At 37.4% G+C, this 16615-nt stretch overlaps 1 protein-coding gene across 1 annotated transcript in view; it reads right to left on the bottom strand.

Annotated features, from left to right (window-relative positions):
• The window catches only part of PARM1 (prostate androgen-regulated mucin-like protein 1), a 118795-nt gene that overhangs the window by 28223 nt on the left and 73957 nt on the right, over nucleotides 1–16615 (bottom strand). The window contains exon 2 of the mRNA XM_031943130.1: nucleotides 11281–12048. Coding sequence (XP_031798990.1) covers nucleotides 11281–12048 — 768 coding nt within the window. The remainder of the gene's footprint in view (nucleotides 1–11280; nucleotides 12049–16615) is intronic.

The following is a 16615-nucleotide window of genomic DNA, read 5'->3' on the forward strand; positions in this document are numbered from 1 at the left end:
GGAGTTAGGAGAACCTGAGTTGACATCTGGTCTCAGATACTTACTAGCTCTGTGATCCTGGGCACATCATTTAACACCTATTGTCAGCACCCCTTCCAAAAAGAAAAAAAAGAAAAAAGGAACGGAAAGAAGAAAGAAAAATGACTTCTATGTAAGAGCACACTGTCTTTAAGGAATGCTGCTGAAATTCTTGATAATTTATTCTTTTCAATATTTCTCCTGAAATACTGTTATTGTTAACTGAATTCAAGCCACAATAGGAAATGATTTAAAAAATAGAATTAAATAGATTTTTAAAAAAATAGATATTGATAGAGGTGACATTCACCTCTATTTGGGGCAGCTAGGTGGCATAGTGGATGGAATACCAAGCCTTGAGTCAGGAAGACCAAGTCCAGATTTAACCCTTTTTGCCTCAACTTTCTCATCTGTAAAAGGAGCTGGAAAATGAATTGTCAAACTGCTCCACTGTCTTTGCCAAGAAAATCCCAAATGGGATCAAAACAAGTCAGGTACGATTGATGTGACTGGACAACAAAATAGGTAACTCATTTCCTTCTAAGGAAGAAGATGAAAATGCTTTCTTTCTTTACTTCCTTTTTCCTTCCCCCACTTCTCTTTCTCATGCAGATATCAGCCTTGCTACACTGAAGCAAAGAGGACAGATTTTAAACTAATAGAAACTATTTTGAACAATCCTCTGTGGTTTTTGGTTACCATGGTTCTAAAGCTGCTACATTGATTTACAATTATAATCTACCAAGAGAATGAAAATTTTCTTTCTCAAGACATACTTATGCATTTTATTTTAACCTTAATTATAGTGAATTAATATTTACATAAGTTTTCTATGCAATTATTATGCCTATTACACTGATGTGGAAACTGAGGCCCAAAGGTTCATTAATAGTGTGATTGGGGTTAATTAAGTATTTCTTGTTCTATTCATCTGGATATTTTATATTTTTGTATTTGTAATTTTTCTTTAATTCAGATTTTTGCATGTGCCTTATTTGCTAGTCAACAAGCATTTATTAGGCTTGGGGATAAGCATCTACAAAGAAAGGAAAAAACAATCCCTGCCCTCAGAGAGCTTATATTTAATAGGGGACAATCTGAAAATAACTATATACATTCAAAATCTATAAAGTATAAATGGAAAATATTTTCCAAAGAAAGGAAACTAACAGTAAGGAGGAAAGAAAGGTTCCTGGGAAAGGATTCTTGCTAATGGTAGTCATTTGAACTGATTTCCTTCTGTTCATCTTCATTTGTGATGAATTCTTTTTCATTTCTAATACAATTTGTTTTTCTTTTTAAGAATTAGGTCTACTTTCTTTCTTTGTTATTATTGTTTTCTATGTTGATCTATTTTTCTTTCTTTCTTTTTATTTATTTGTTTGTGTGTTTATTTGCTTAGAGAATTGGGGTTAAGTGACTTGCCCAGGGTTACATAGCTAGGAAGTATTAAGTGTCTGAGGTCAAATTTTAACTCCTCCTGAAGTCCTCTTGACTTCAGGGCTGGCACTCTATCTACTGCACCATCTAGCTGCCTTAGATCTGTTTTCTTAATTTTTAAAAACATCTCTTACTTCTATTCACATTATTTTTTTTTTACTTTCTATTTTTGTGAATCTCTTCTTTAATTTTCTGGTTTCTACTTTAATGTTTCATTGTGATTGTGTATGTGTGTGTATGTTTTTTGGATTTGCTGCTTTTCTAGTTTTTTATTTTAGTTGATTTTTCAATTCAAGGATCTATACCTGTATAATTTGAGGATGGTCACTTTACTGAACTGGGTCCCAGTTTTCTTATTTATAAAATGAAGGGATTATACTAATATAATTAGTATACTAATACTAATATATTACTAATAATATTATATATAATAATAATATAATACTAATATAATTGCTTAGATAAAAGCAAACTGGGAAGTGCTATACTGCATAGAGCACTGGGCCTGGAGTCAGGAATGGTTGTGTTCAAATCTGGCCCAGATACTTGTAGTTGTGTGACTCTGAGCAAGTCACTTAACTCTGCTTGCCTCAGTAAAACAAGGCAGAGAAAGAAATGGCAAATCTCTCCAGCATCTTTGCCAAGAAAACCCACAAAGGGATCACAAAAGGTTGGATTTGAATGAAAAATAACCAAACACCAATACCAGAGGCCTCTGACTTCACTTCCAGCTCTTTGCCGCCGTCCCACAACCCCACTTCTAGCCCACCATCCACCAGAGTTCACTGGCTTTCATTTCAGAACTTCTGCAACATCCATACTGTCCCCTGCGCTGATTTTCTAATTATAGCGAAAAGTTTCCTTTGTCCCTCTTCCTGATAGCAGCTGTTTGGGCGCACAAATTTCCCTTACTGCTAAATGCAGCCTGACTCTTCATGCTGAAAATATCATCCTTTCTAGCCTCCAGGCTTTTTCTCAGTCTGGTAGTTGTCAGCACAGAATGGAGAATTCCCCCATGGTCTGGGCTGTGGTTACTTTCGAATAAATCTCTGTAAGGGGTTTGAGGGAGATGTGAATTCAAGGGAGATTCTAAACCTATAGGAAATATGTAGGGATCAGGGAGGTCCACCCCTTCTACAATTAGGTCTGTGGTAGACCATATGCTTTTCTAATACATCATGTGATGAGAGGAATATTTTCTCCTAAAGACAAGGTAATAAAGCACAACGAATAGAATACTAGACTAGGAGTCAGGAAGACTAGAGTTTAAATTCTCAGTTTCTTTATCTGTAAAATGGAGTTATGGTAGCATCCACTTCTTTAGTGAAGATCGAATGAGATAATATCTGTCAAGTGCTTGGAATAGAGCTTGGCACATAGTAGGAGCTTAATAAATGCTTGTTTCCTCCATGGAGGAGTAAATTTCAGCTTATCAAGGGCACTAATTGTGAATCTGTAGTTTCTTATGAACTTGTACTGTTGGAATATGCAGTAAATGGGATCTATGAAGTAGATTCATTTCCTAATTAAGCCTACTGCAGACTAATGCCTTAACTTCAGCTCTTTCCCTGCTATCCTTATCTTATGAGAAAGATTCATATGGTTATGCTTTTGCCCAGAAAATTACAGCTTAAAGGGAGTGTGATCTCTAATGCAGTGCTAGGACTCTAATGGCAGACCCCCATGGCCACCTCAGAGGCAGGGCAACTTAACTCAACTGAACCAATTTCGATGTCCTCAATGTATGTTCTTATAAACTGAAAGACTGGAAAGAGATAAAGCTAAAAAAAAAAAACCCACCTCAGAGAAATCAAAAGAATTAGAGGCTGAAGTACTATGGTTATGAGTTGAGAAAGAATTGTGGGATATAGGTAGAAAATGTTCAAGGTATCTAAGTGTGCCAACTGGCCAAGATGTAGGAGAGTTACTGCTAGGTCCCTATATAGAGAAAATTGATACTGGGCTTTTGGGAGAGGGTGAAGATGGCAGAGGCAGAGAATGGGAAAATGAGGAGGAAACCTAGAAAGAAGCAATAGAGAAATATACTTTGAGTTGGCAATAAAAAGGGAAAATCCCCCAGCAGGTCTTCTGTTACCCAAAAAGCAAATCTGCTTCCTTTCCTCAAAGAGCTCCCCAACTGTCAACTACATAATCCTAAGGCTGAAGGGCATAAAAATAGCCTGGCCAGTAGCCAACATAGAAGAAAAAAATAAATACTTCATCATTTCAGCATTTGAGGTGAACTTAATATGTTTATCAAGGAGATTACTATATGTGAAAAATGAACACTAGGTTGCTTTACTTTTGGGGAGAGAGTGTTCATTCTGGAAACTAGGGGTAGAAGCAGACAGACTGGGGAGTTGATTTTATTTTACATTTATTTATTATTGGTTTTATTTTATTTATTATTTATCATTGTATATTTATCATTTATTTAGAAATAGAAACTCTTCTGTTTGTCTTTTAAATAGCCTTTTTAATCTATGCCTAATTACTCTTTCCAGGCTCAGTGCACATTACTTTCCCTCTTACATTCAGAAATCCAGCCAAACTAGCAGTCTCTGTTCCTCACATATGATATTCCACCTCTTTTCTCAGTGTCTTTGTATTGGATGTTCTTCATGCTGGGATCTTAGGGCAGCTAGTTGATACACTGAATAAAATCTTAGTTCTGGAGTCAGAAAATCCTGAATTTAAATCTAGCTTCAGGCACTTATTAGTTGTGTGACCCTGGACAAGTCACTTAATTCTCTTTGCCTCTGTTTCCTCATCTGTAAAATGAGCTAAAGAAAGAAATGGCAAAGCACTTCCATATCTTTGCCAAGAAAAGCCCAAGTGGGGTCACAAAAAAGTTGGATGGGATTGAAAATGACTGAATAACAACAGCCTGGAATGCATGTCTTCCCTTCCTTTCTTCCCCTCATAAAACCCTTTCTTCCCTTAAGATGCTTCTGAAGGATGTTTTGCTGTACCTCTTTCCTAGGTCCCACCACACATGTCCTCCTTTTCAAATAATTTTGTATTTATTTTCTTTCATGTATTGATCCTACATATATTTACATAAATCCTTGTTGCCTCTCCCATTAGAATCTAAAGTTTGTTGTGAGTAAAGATTCTTTTGTTCATTGTGTGACCAACATTTGGAACAGTACATGGCACACAGTAAGTGCTTTTAAAAATGCTTCTTAATTGATTGTTAGGGGCTGAATCTCTGATTGAGATTCTTGCTACAGCACGGTTAGTTAACCCCTTCTCTGGAAGGTATAGTCTTTTTTTTTTTATTTAATAGCTTAATTTAATAATTTAATATTTTTTTTATTTACAGGTTATATGCATGGGTAACTTTACAGCATTAACAATTGCCAAACCTCTTGTTCCAATTTTTCACCTCTTACCCTCCACCCCCTCCCCCAGATGGCAGGATGACCAATAGGTGTTAAATATATTAAAATATAAATTAGATACACAATAAGTATACATGACCAAACCATTATTTTGCTGTACAAAAAGAATCAGACTCTAAAATATTGTACAATTAGCTTGTAAAGGAAATCAAAAATGCAGGTGGGCATAAATATAGGGATTGGGAATTCAATGTAATGGTTTTAGTCATCTCCCAGAGTTCTTTCTCTGGGCGTAGCTAGTTCAGTTCATTACTGCTCCATTGGAGATGATTTGGTTGATCTCATTGCTGAGGATGGCCAGGTCCATCAGAACTGGTCATCATATACTATTGTTGTTGAAGTATATAATGATCTCCTGGCCCTGGCTCATTTCACTCAGCATCAGTTCGTTTAAGTCTCTCCAGGCCTTTCTGAAATCATCATGTTGGTCATTTCTTACAGAACAGTAATATTCCATAATTTTCATATACCACAATTTATTCAGCCATTCTCCAACTGATGGGCATCCACTCAGTTTCCAGTTTCTAGCCACTACAAAGAGGGCTGCCACAAACATTCGTGCACATACTGGTCCCTCTCCCTTCTTTATAATCTCTTTGGGATATAAGCCCAGTAGTAACACTGCTGGATCAAAGGGTATGCACAGTTTGATAACTTTTTGAGCATAGTTCCAAACTACTCTCCAGAATGGTTGGATTCATTCACAACTCCACCAACAATGCATCAATGTCCCAGTTTTCCTGCATCCCCTCCAACAATCATCATTATTTTTTCCTGTCATCTTAGCCAATCTGACAGGTGTGTAGTGGTATCTTAGAGTTGTCTTAATTTGCATTTCTCTGATTAATAATGACTTGGAGCATCTTTTCATATGACTAGAAATAGTTTCAATTTCTTCATCTGAGAATTGTCTGTTCATATCCTTTGACCATTTTTCAATTGGAGAATGGCTTGATTTTTTATAAATTAGAGTTAATTGTCTATATATTTTGGAAATGAGGCCTTTATCAGAACCTTTGACTGTAAAAATATTTTCCCAGTTTATTGCTTCCCTTCTAATCTTGTCTGCATTAGTTTTGTTTGTACAAAAACTTTTCAGTTTGGTATAATCGAAATTTTCTATTTTGTGATCAGTAATGATCTCTAGTTCTGCTTTGGTCATAAAGTTGGAAGGTATAGTCTTACCAATATGTCTAGAACAAAGAAAGATTTAAGTAGCTTGTCCAGAGTCCTATGTCAGGGGCAGGATGTGAATCCCGGTTTTCCTGGTTCTGAGGTTGGTGTTCCAGGTATTATATCATGATGCTTCTCAACATCTTGTTATCAGTCACAGTTGTTTCTTCACATGCATCCAGCAAATCTGATCATTGGTGGGGTGCAATTGAAGCAGTATCTCTGAGAGCAAACAGTTGGATGCCAGACCTGGGAGAGAACCCAGGGACCAAATAGTCCACATTCATTTTAGAGAGGAGGAAACTAGCATTCTTTGTCTTTTAGAAAGGTGATTGAAATTTGACCTTCCTCAAGAACAGGGGAGAAAGCAGTGATCCCTGGTCTCAGGGATTCATGATTTAGGGCAAGCAGCTAAACAAATAGAAGACCCCCTCAGTTCTTCAATTTATCTTGTTCCTCACATTCTGGGATTCAGTGTGTTCAAGACAAAATGAAAATTTCTGAGGATGGAAGAGAGGAATTCTTTGGAAGTCATGGAAGCCTTTCCAACTCTTCTGGGTCTGGGAAAACATTTTTGAGATCTCTGAAGTGCAACTCTTCTTCTCTGCCTTCCCTCCTATCCCAGACCTCTTTCGTAACATATCAAGGAAAAGCCTTTAACAAGCATCCATAGTAAAGCACTGGGATACAAAGAATGGCAAAAAGTAAAAAGGCAGTTCCTGACTTCAAATGCCTCACCTTCCAATAGAGGAGGCAAGATGCGAAAATTTATGTGCAGACATGATGTAGCCAGGATAAATTGGAGATAATTTCAGAGGGAAGGCACTATCATTAGTAATTTGAAGTAGCATAGGTAATACTTAGTGGATCCAGGAATCCAACCTTTTTAAGACCCAATCTCACATTCTTTTCCCACGGCACCAAATTTATCAACTCATTATAGACAAACTATTTTGGAAAAACCAGATCATGAATGGATGTGCTGAAATGCTTCCTCTCTCTATTTGAAAAGAGAGAGAATTTATCTTGAAGTGGCCATCCTTTCTTTAAGTAGGATATTTCTGCTTCTCATTTGATTTTCACATTTTCAACCTGAACCCCAAAACCACAACATTGGGGAAATTCCTACTAGAAGGGACACAAAACCAAAACAACTTGTCAAAGGGAATATCCCTCCTGGGATCCCGAAGACTTAGGTATCCCCAGAAAAGTTTCAAAATCCCAAGTTGGACCACCAAATGAGATAATATTTATGATAGAACTTAGCAGAGTGCCTGGCACATAGTATGTGCTACACAAATATTTATTCCCTCTTCTTATCTCCCTCTGCTACTTACCAATCTGTGCTTGATGAACATTTTTCAAACAGCCAGATGAAACTTAGTATTCCTCTTAAGTCAGGTGGGTCTTAGCCTTTTTTTAGGTCATGGATCTTTTGGAAGTCTTATGGATCCATGGATAAGAAATCATTCTTAGAATAATGTTTTAAATGCATAAAATAAAATACATATGATTGCAAAGATAACCAATGATATCAAAATAATTGTGTATTTTTCCTATCCAAGGTAATGGGTCCCTTGAAATCTCTTCATGATTCTTTAGGAATCCATTAACACCTGAGTAAGAACCCCTACTCTAAGGTATACCTGTTTTTTCAAGAGTGACCTTCCTGGTTGACATTTTCTATGTTCAAAGACAACATAAAATGCAAATAAGTGAGAAAAAAGGAAAATGCTCTGAGCCTCAGGCAGGATACTGACCCTCTGATTGTCAAACACAATGCCAATCTATCATTTTCATCACACAACACAGGAGGAGAGCAAAGAATAGTGCTCCAGAGTCACTTGCCCCAAAGCTGCAGAGCAGATGATGAACAGGTATAATAATTAGCACAGTCCAAAGATTCGAGAATCTTGATAAAACCATTGGTTGAATTTAGCCTGCTGGCTATGAAATTAATCACTTTGGTCCTGCCATATTTATTAATCAGCTCTACAGATGTCCCAGACATTAAATCACACCAGGATTTGAGAATGGAAAATTAAGGGAAAGTAAGATCTGAATTTTAGTGCATGAGGAGGAATATTCTTTTTGCTAAAAGAGATGTTGGACCTGTGGTCATTCTTAGGGAGATGTGAGACCTGGAGAATAAGTTTATATCTTGGTGAAATAATCAACTTAATATGAAAATTGAGAAGAGCTTTCAAGACAAAAAGGAATCATCAATTCATCAACATTTTAGGTGTATATCATAAGTTAAACATTGTGCCAAGCACTAGACATACAAAAAAAGGCAAAAGATGGTCCTTCCCTTTAATCTAATGGGTGATACTGTAGGGTCAACCTAAAAAGGGGCACCCCTCAGTATGAGTAGATTACTGATACTGAAAAAAGAGGTCAGAGCTCTAGTGTGATTATACAATCTGTTTAATCATAAGGGTTATTTACACAGGGGCATAGCCTGGAGCAGCTGTCAGATAATTTAATGGATCCAAATCCTTGCAACCCCCCCTCTCCCAATAAATCTCATGGTAATCACAGAAATCAAACAAAGGGAGGAGGAGTTGAGAGACATCATTATATAAACCACTGGAGATTTGCATTATGCTTAGCAAGCAGTTCTAATTTTGAGCCTGGGTCCCAGGGTTCAGGTATCACACCAGCACCTAACACCCAAGGTCATGCAGTGGACACAGTGAATGAAGGTTATGTTCTGGCCACTGTGTCTTGGTTATGTCTTGCTATAGTTTGCATCTGGTTACTATATCCTTGTTACAGCTTTGAACCCAACAGGGACCCTATAAAGATCATAAATAAATATATGCGAACAAGTTATATGCAGGATAAATAGACTGTTGGGACTGTTGTTGTTTTGTCTTTTGTTCTTGAAGAGGACATATAAATTGGGTTAGATTTAAGCCTGAGCAAGGTCACCAGTCTCACTTTTTCCCCCCTCGAACAATCCCAACACACAGTAGGCACTTAATTAAGTGGGATTGGGAGAAGCTTGCTATAAAAGATGGGGTTGTAATTGGAACTTGAAGGAAGTCAGGAAGCCAGGAGGCCCAGGAGAGGAGGCCAGAGAAAAAGTTTGGAATCAAGAAATTCTGTGTCTTGTTTGTGGAACAGCCAGGAGGCCAGTGACACTGGACTGAAGAGAACGTGTCAGAGAGTACAGTTGGAAGGTAGGAGGGATGATGGGTCAGGAAGGGCTTTGAAGGCCAAGCAGAGAATTTTGTGTTTGATTCAGGATGTGATAGGGAGCTACTGGAGTTTGTTGAATACAAGGTGACCAGTGCTTTCAGAAAATCCTTTAGTGGCTGAATGCAGAATAGAACGGAGATGCTTGCAGCAGGCAGACCTCCCCAGCAGGAGACTAAATCCAGGTAAGAGGCATGTGGGCCCACTAAGTCTGGGCAGCCTTAGAGAAGAGAAGGGGATGTATTCAAAAGATGATGCAATGGAAAAATCGACAAGCCTTAGTAACAGATTGCATTTGGGGGGTGAGAGATAAGAGAGGAAGCCAGGTTACCTCACAGGTTCTGTGCATGAGGGACTAGGAAGATGCTTTTGCCTGCTAGGGCAAGTAAGGGTGGTGGGGGTAGGGTTAGGAGGAAAGGTCATTATCATTTTGCAGAAGTTGAGTTTAAGAATTTGGATGTCAGCAGAAAGACTGAGGCAGGATAAGTAGGGGAAATCATTAACAGAAAGATGGTAATTAAATTCATGACAGTTGATGAGATTACTAATGGAATAATATATCGGGAGAAGAAAATGGGTCCTAGAACAGAACCCTTAGGGACACTTATAACTAGGGGCGTGATCTGGATGTGTGATCTCCCAGCAAAGGAGAAAGAAAAGGAATAGTCAGATGGGTGAGATGAGTGTTACAGACAAGAGTGACCAGCAGCAACAAAAGCTGCAGAGAGATCAAGGAGAATGGGAATTAAGAAAAAGCCATTAGATCTGGCCACCAGAGATCACTGACAACTTTAGAGAGAACAATTAATTTTAGTGGAATGAAAAGGTTGGAAGATGAATTGTGGGGAGGGACCTCTATAGTTCAAGTTTAGCCACAAAAGGCAGAAGAGAGGGCAATAATTATACACAAGACACACATACACAAACATATATGTATATAAATATATAGGATATATGTATATAATAATTATTACCATCAACAGCATCAGCATTAGCACCATGGAAAACAAATACTTGAAGCTTTCTTAAAGACTCGAAAAAGACCAAAAAACATTATTTTTTGTTTCTTTTTTCTTTGGTGGCAAGCAAGGTTAAATGGCTTTCCCAAGATCACACAGCTACTGAGTCTGGCTTTAAACTCAGCTCCTCCTGACCCAGAGATAGTGCTCTATTCACTGTTCCACCTAACTGCCTCAGAACATTATATTTTTTAAGATAATTTTTCTCATTTTCTTAGGCCTTTCTTTTTAAAAAAGTATTTTTCTCATTGCTGTTAAATCTTTAAAGACTTTGAACATCAAACATCACATGAACATTGAAAAGTACTTTCACTCAATTCAAAATTATATATATTTTTTGTTAAAATTATTATTTTAACCTTTCTTAAAATTATAGACTTTTATTTTCAAAATATGTGCATGGATAATTTTTGACATTCATCCCTATAAAACCCTGGTTCTAATTTTTCCCTCCCTTCCCCTAGTTGGTAAGCGATCCAAATATATGTTAAACACATGCAATTCCTCTATTATGTATAATTTTTTAAAATTAAAACTTTTTAGTTTCAAAACATATCATGGATAATTTTTCAACATTAACCTTTACAAAACCTTGTGTTCCAATTTTCCCTTCCCTTCTCTTTTCCCCTCCCCTAAATGGAATGTAATCCAATATGTGCTGAACATATATGCTAAATCCAATATGCATATTATGTATAAATTTTTTAAAGCAATGAGCAATGTTGTATCACCCCTGGACTACATTGCTGAAAATAAATTTAAGCCATAATGAGGCAATCAAGAGATATGATTTATAAGCATCCATAGGATATTTGCAGAAACAGAATTATGTGTTTCTATGACTAAAAGTAGAATGTTTACATCCATATTCATCCATGCTTGCCCAAGATGTGTCACTCCAAACTCAGCACTTATAATTTGGTTTTTATCTGGCAGATGAGTTGCTTCCACTTGCCCATTACCTTTAAAACTAATTTGTATCTAAGCATTATTAAGTTCTACTAGTCTAGATCCATTCAACTCACCTGAACTTAATGCGTGTTCAACTTCTTCCATGATTATCCGAGGAGACACCGTATTACCATCAGTCCCTTCCACCTCATAGTTGGGCAGGGTCACTTGAGAAGTTGTCTCTTCCATCTTGGGCCCAGATGAAGCAGGAAAAGTCGGTGTCCCATTAGGATGGAGGTCAGCTCCGTGGGGGGTAGCTGTGGGAGTTCCCAAGAATTCTTCACTGCTCTCTTTGTGGGTCGTGCTTTTAGCTGTGATGGAGTTTGTGATTACACTGGTGGGGGATATCTTCGGGGGTAACCAAGATGGCAAGGAAGATGAAGCCTGGGAGGAGGTGACTGCTTCTGTGTCTGACGGAGAAGGAGAAGCTGTAGTTACAGCTTCTGTCTCATTCCTGGTTTTTGGTGTTGTGGAGCCAAGTCCTGCAAGGGTGGACTTAATCTCATCTTGGCTACTTGTTGGCCATGTTCTGACTGAGGACTGGGTTTGGGCTGTTCCTTCTTGCTCCTGACCCACTGCAGTAACTGCTGATTCTTGTATGGGGGCTTTGCTGGTGCTCTCCGGGTTTCCTGGTATTACTGATATATTTCCAGGAAGTGGAGTTGTCTCAGCTGATAATGTCACTGTCAGCAATGAGTTATTCTGTGTGTTATTGCTGGAGGAGGTGGTAACATCAACAGTATTTTGTGGAGGACTGGTCCAGATTGAAGATAATGTAGTAAATTTTGCCGGAAGAGAAACAGGAAAGGTGGTTGATGTAGGCAGACTCTGTACTTTTAAACCTGTGGAAGAATTAATGACAGGTTGTTAATATTAAGAAAATATTATCCTAATTCAGTCAGTGGTATGCTGGCAAATATTTAACAACTGGCTTTCAGGGGGAAAAAAAGAAAAAAGTAACAAAACTGTACCTATGAGATACATTAAAGTTTCTCTGTCACTTTGCTGGGAAATATTTAACAACTGGCTTTCAGAAGGGAAAAAAGAAAAAAATAACAAAACTGTACCTATGAGACAGACACTTTAAAGTTTAGGTTACTTTATTAACATTTTCTCTATCATTTTAAGTCTAGACAATCCATCAAGCAGTCATTTGGAGAATGGAAGAATGGAAAGAATGGAAAAAGCAGAAATTTGTTGATTTCTACAGTATAAGTGTGCATATTGAAAATTTAACAATTAGCTCTTCTGAGCCAATTTGACTGGCTCCTGCATATTCCCTGCCTGTATATAGTTATAGTTATCTCCTCTTAGTTTTGAAGGGAATTTCATGTTATTCTCTCTTCAGTTTTGCCAAGGAAATATTTATTTTTCCCCAATTCATTTGCCTCATTTCATCTAACTGTCAAGAGATAGTTCTCTGAAGGTTTGGGAGTAGACCAGAGACAACTGGTCAGACAATAATACACTGAAGTAGATGAATAACCATTTACATGCTGTTTTCTTGTAGCCCTGAGTTTTCCCTAAGCCTGGATCATGGAAAATTGATGTGAGAAACTAATATGTAACCTTATCTTCAGGAATTCTTGTTGCATGGCATTTGTTTGGCAAGAGCCTTATTCGGTTCCGATGAGGAAAGCAAGTTGAATGGCATTTCTAGTTAAAGTTAGTGAGTTCTAAGAAGGTGCTCTGTGCTTTTCGAAGGAGAACTAAGAATTTGACTCTTCAAGGTATGGGGAGATCATTCTGGTTTTTCCTCTTGAACTCATTTCATTGAATATTGTGCAAACTGAAGTGCCATTTAATTTCACAATCATAATATATGAAGCGAAATCTGCATCGAATGAACATTTATTTAAATATTAGTCAACTTATCTCCCATGATGCTGAGAATTAGAAACACTTAAGAGCAGAATCTGGGACCATGAGAGGGATATTTAAATGGATTTATCCCACCCAGACAATGAGTGACTCGTTTAACATCATGTCACTACTTGTTTGTATCAAGGTTCGGGCTTGCTATTAATGCATGACTTTGGGCATGTCACTAAAACTCATCAAGCCTCAGAATCTCTGTCTGTGAGTGGATAACATAGTATTTGAACCACCCCAACCTCACAAACATCAAATAGAGGTGAAAATAAATCATGTTTTAGTGCTTTATACAAAAGCAAACAGTATTATTATTATTATTATTATTATTAGTGGCAGAGTAAGATTAAGCCACAGGTTCAAAGGCTCCTATTCTATTTGTATAGAGTCTTGGAAAACCTATTCCTATGACATTGTGTGGTTCAGGTGCCACATCCCCTTACCCAAATTCACTACTCAGAGGTATCTTCAGATACAAACAGGAAGAGTTTATATTTGGTCCTTGCAAGGAGGGGCCCAAGCACACCTGAGCAGACATAGAGTCCCTCAGCTCCCATCTCCCAGCACGTGCCTGGTCTAGTGAGCCAGAAATAGTGAATCTGGTTAAACAGCAAAAGATCCAAGTCTTTTGGTTGGATGGACTAAAAAGAAAGTAACCCTTATTGACCAGTGGTCAGCAATATTGTCTGATTCCTGTGGGTCATGTCACTTCCTGAAGTTTAGACCTACCTAGGGTCTGACCTTTCTGCTCTACAGAACTCTAGGCCTAGAGGTCATATGACTTCCTACAACTTGGCCCTAAGGCTTGACCTTCCTACCCTGCAGACCTCTGGGAATAGGGACCACATGACTTAGGCCTAAGATCTGACTCACTCCATCTCATAGACTTTTTGAGAAATCTTCACAAAGTCTTCTTTGTCCCATGCAACATTATGCAGGTGCTCTTGATTCTTTGAATTTATTTATGATTTCATTTTCTACGCAACATATCCACCCCAATTTAAAAAAAAAAAAAAAAAGATACCAGAAGCCCTGAAGTTGGGAAGACCAGAGTTCAAATCCAATCTCAGACACTTATTATTTCCTGGCTGTGTGACCCCGGGCAAGTCACTTAACCCCAAATGCCTCAGCAACTACCAGAAGAAGGAAAAACTATGGTTTAAACTCCTGTCTTCTCATGTTTTTATCCACCTTCCCACAGTAAAGAAACTTTCTCCCTCACCTGAGGATATATACTCTCTTGACTGGTGAATCCTTTGCCTAGATCTCCATTTCAGTCATTCTCTGAACTTCTCCATCTTTTCATCACCTACCTTGTTCCCATAGAAATACCCTTCTTTTATTGCCTCCTGCTTATCTTCCTTATTACAACATAAGCTTCCTGAAGACAAGGACTATCTTATTTGCTTGAATGTATCTCTCTCTCTCTCTCTCTCTCTCTCTCTCTCTCTCTCTCTCAGAATATTCTTTTCTTGTACTTAGAAACAGTTGAAAATTCAGCCTAAATCTATTTCTTTTTCTGCCTCCATTTTGAAGTGTATAATGTAAGAAATAGTTTATAATAAGAGGCAATTCACCTCATAAAGATATCTTTTTGAATAATGTGGTCTTTCCCTGGATAAAGATCATTACTTATAACAACAATAAAGTTTATGGAATTATACTCTACCAATGTGATCTGCATTATGTTTTTTTTTTTTGAGAGATTTGGCCCATTGATCAGAAATCTAAAACAGGATTTAGTGAGAAGTCAAAATCTCCACTTCTCAGAATCTTTTGCATCCCTACCCCCACCCCCCCTTTTTTTTTTAATACATCACTAAGAACCTTTAATCTGATCCTGCTTAATTCTGTTTTTGTTATGGTCCAGCTAGTTCCCAGAGATAGAACCTAGTTCTGTTCTATTTGATTCCAACCAACTCCAAAGAGAGATTCTGGTTTCAGTTATTTTGGGATGGCCAGATTATAGATGTGGATTCCTGTAAGAGATTTTGTTTAATCACCACTCCTTAGTTATTGTGGATAAAATCTGTTGAATTATTTGTCTCTGAGGATATATGAAAAAAATCTTCAAATAGCTCAAAAAGTCCCAACTGGCTTCCCTAATTTCTTTCCCCCACCCCCAATCAGCCATACTTAACCATCCAGCCATTTAGGCTGCCCTTCATGAAAGACAACTGGCCAGTGGTTAAGGCTCAGGTGATGTGCCTGTTGCAGATTCACCATCTATATCTATCTCTCTTCTTCTCCCTTTTGTGCCTGGTTTTGGGACTCCATCTGTCAGAACTCTGATCTCTACCCCAGCTTATTTTTTTCAGTGGACCGAGTTTCACCTTGGTTGCCAATCTCATGAACCAAGTCTCTCCTGGCTGATGCTGACAGCAGGTGAGGCAAAGAGAAACAGAAACCCTGAATTTACCCCTGAGTGAATTCCAATATGTGCATGAAGTAATATTCATATTCAATATTCAATAAAGTAAATAACTTTAGAAAGGGGGGTAGGGGGAGAGGGAAAGATACTTGAAGCCTAAAGTGCTAAATTAAAATAGATGAAAGAGAAAGAAAGAGAAAGGAAGAGAAAGGAAATCTCTCTTTGATGGGCACATAGTAGCTTCAAAAGAGCTCTTGCATTTTGACTGGGGAGTTTTGCTATGTATTGTGGTAGTCCATTGAATATATGAGCATGTGGAGGACAAACAGCCTTCAATTAAGTTGGAGCCTGCATCAAAAAGAGTGAAAGCATTCTAGTAAGAAGTTGTTAAATTTCAGAATTATCTTCCCTGTTAGCCAATTTTAAGTAGTTATTTAGGTTATTCTTCCTTCTGATCTGGCTCATATAGAAAAAGAAAAGATAATGGTAAACAAAGAAAACTTCTTTTTCTCTCTCATAATTTATTGCATTGACAACAAAAGAAATTAAATTTATGACCACAAAAAATTAGAAATGATCATCTGAATATATAAATTTTATTGGGTACAAAAATGAATTTTTCCCTGGATTTATTATGTTGTTAAATCAAGGAATAAGAATGCAATATATACAACAAAGCCTTTTGATGAGCTTCAGAAGTGAAAGTCTTTTAGTATTATTCTATAAGGCAAGTGCATTTAAGGTGACACTGCTAAGTTGCTGGAATTTGTTCAGGCTTTTCTGAATAATGATTTTTATATACCTCTTTGAGCTAACATTTCTCGCTAGGAGCCAAAATATAATTGAAGTCTGAAAATTTTACTTTTGTTTTAAACTGTACTCAAAAGAATGCCATATAGAATGTAATCAGAGGAAAATGAAAAGAACCTAAATGTTCTAAAATATTTAAAACAACTTGCTTTGTGGTGGCAAAGAAATGGAAATTGCAGAGATGCCCATAAATTAACTGAATAAGTTGTGGAATATGATTGTGATGTAATACTACTGTGCTGTAAGAAATGATGAGCTGGTGAATTTTGGAAAAATGTGGAAAGATTTAAGTGAAATGAAGAAATGAACAGAACTAACTGCTTTGTTTAATAAGTAAAAGTGTAAGTATACAGTAG

The sequence above is a fragment of the Sarcophilus harrisii genome, chromosome 6 (genome assembly GCF_902635505.1).
Source record: "Sarcophilus harrisii chromosome 6, mSarHar1.11, whole genome shotgun sequence".
Taxonomy (NCBI): Eukaryota; Metazoa; Chordata; class Mammalia; order Dasyuromorphia; family Dasyuridae; genus Sarcophilus; species Sarcophilus harrisii.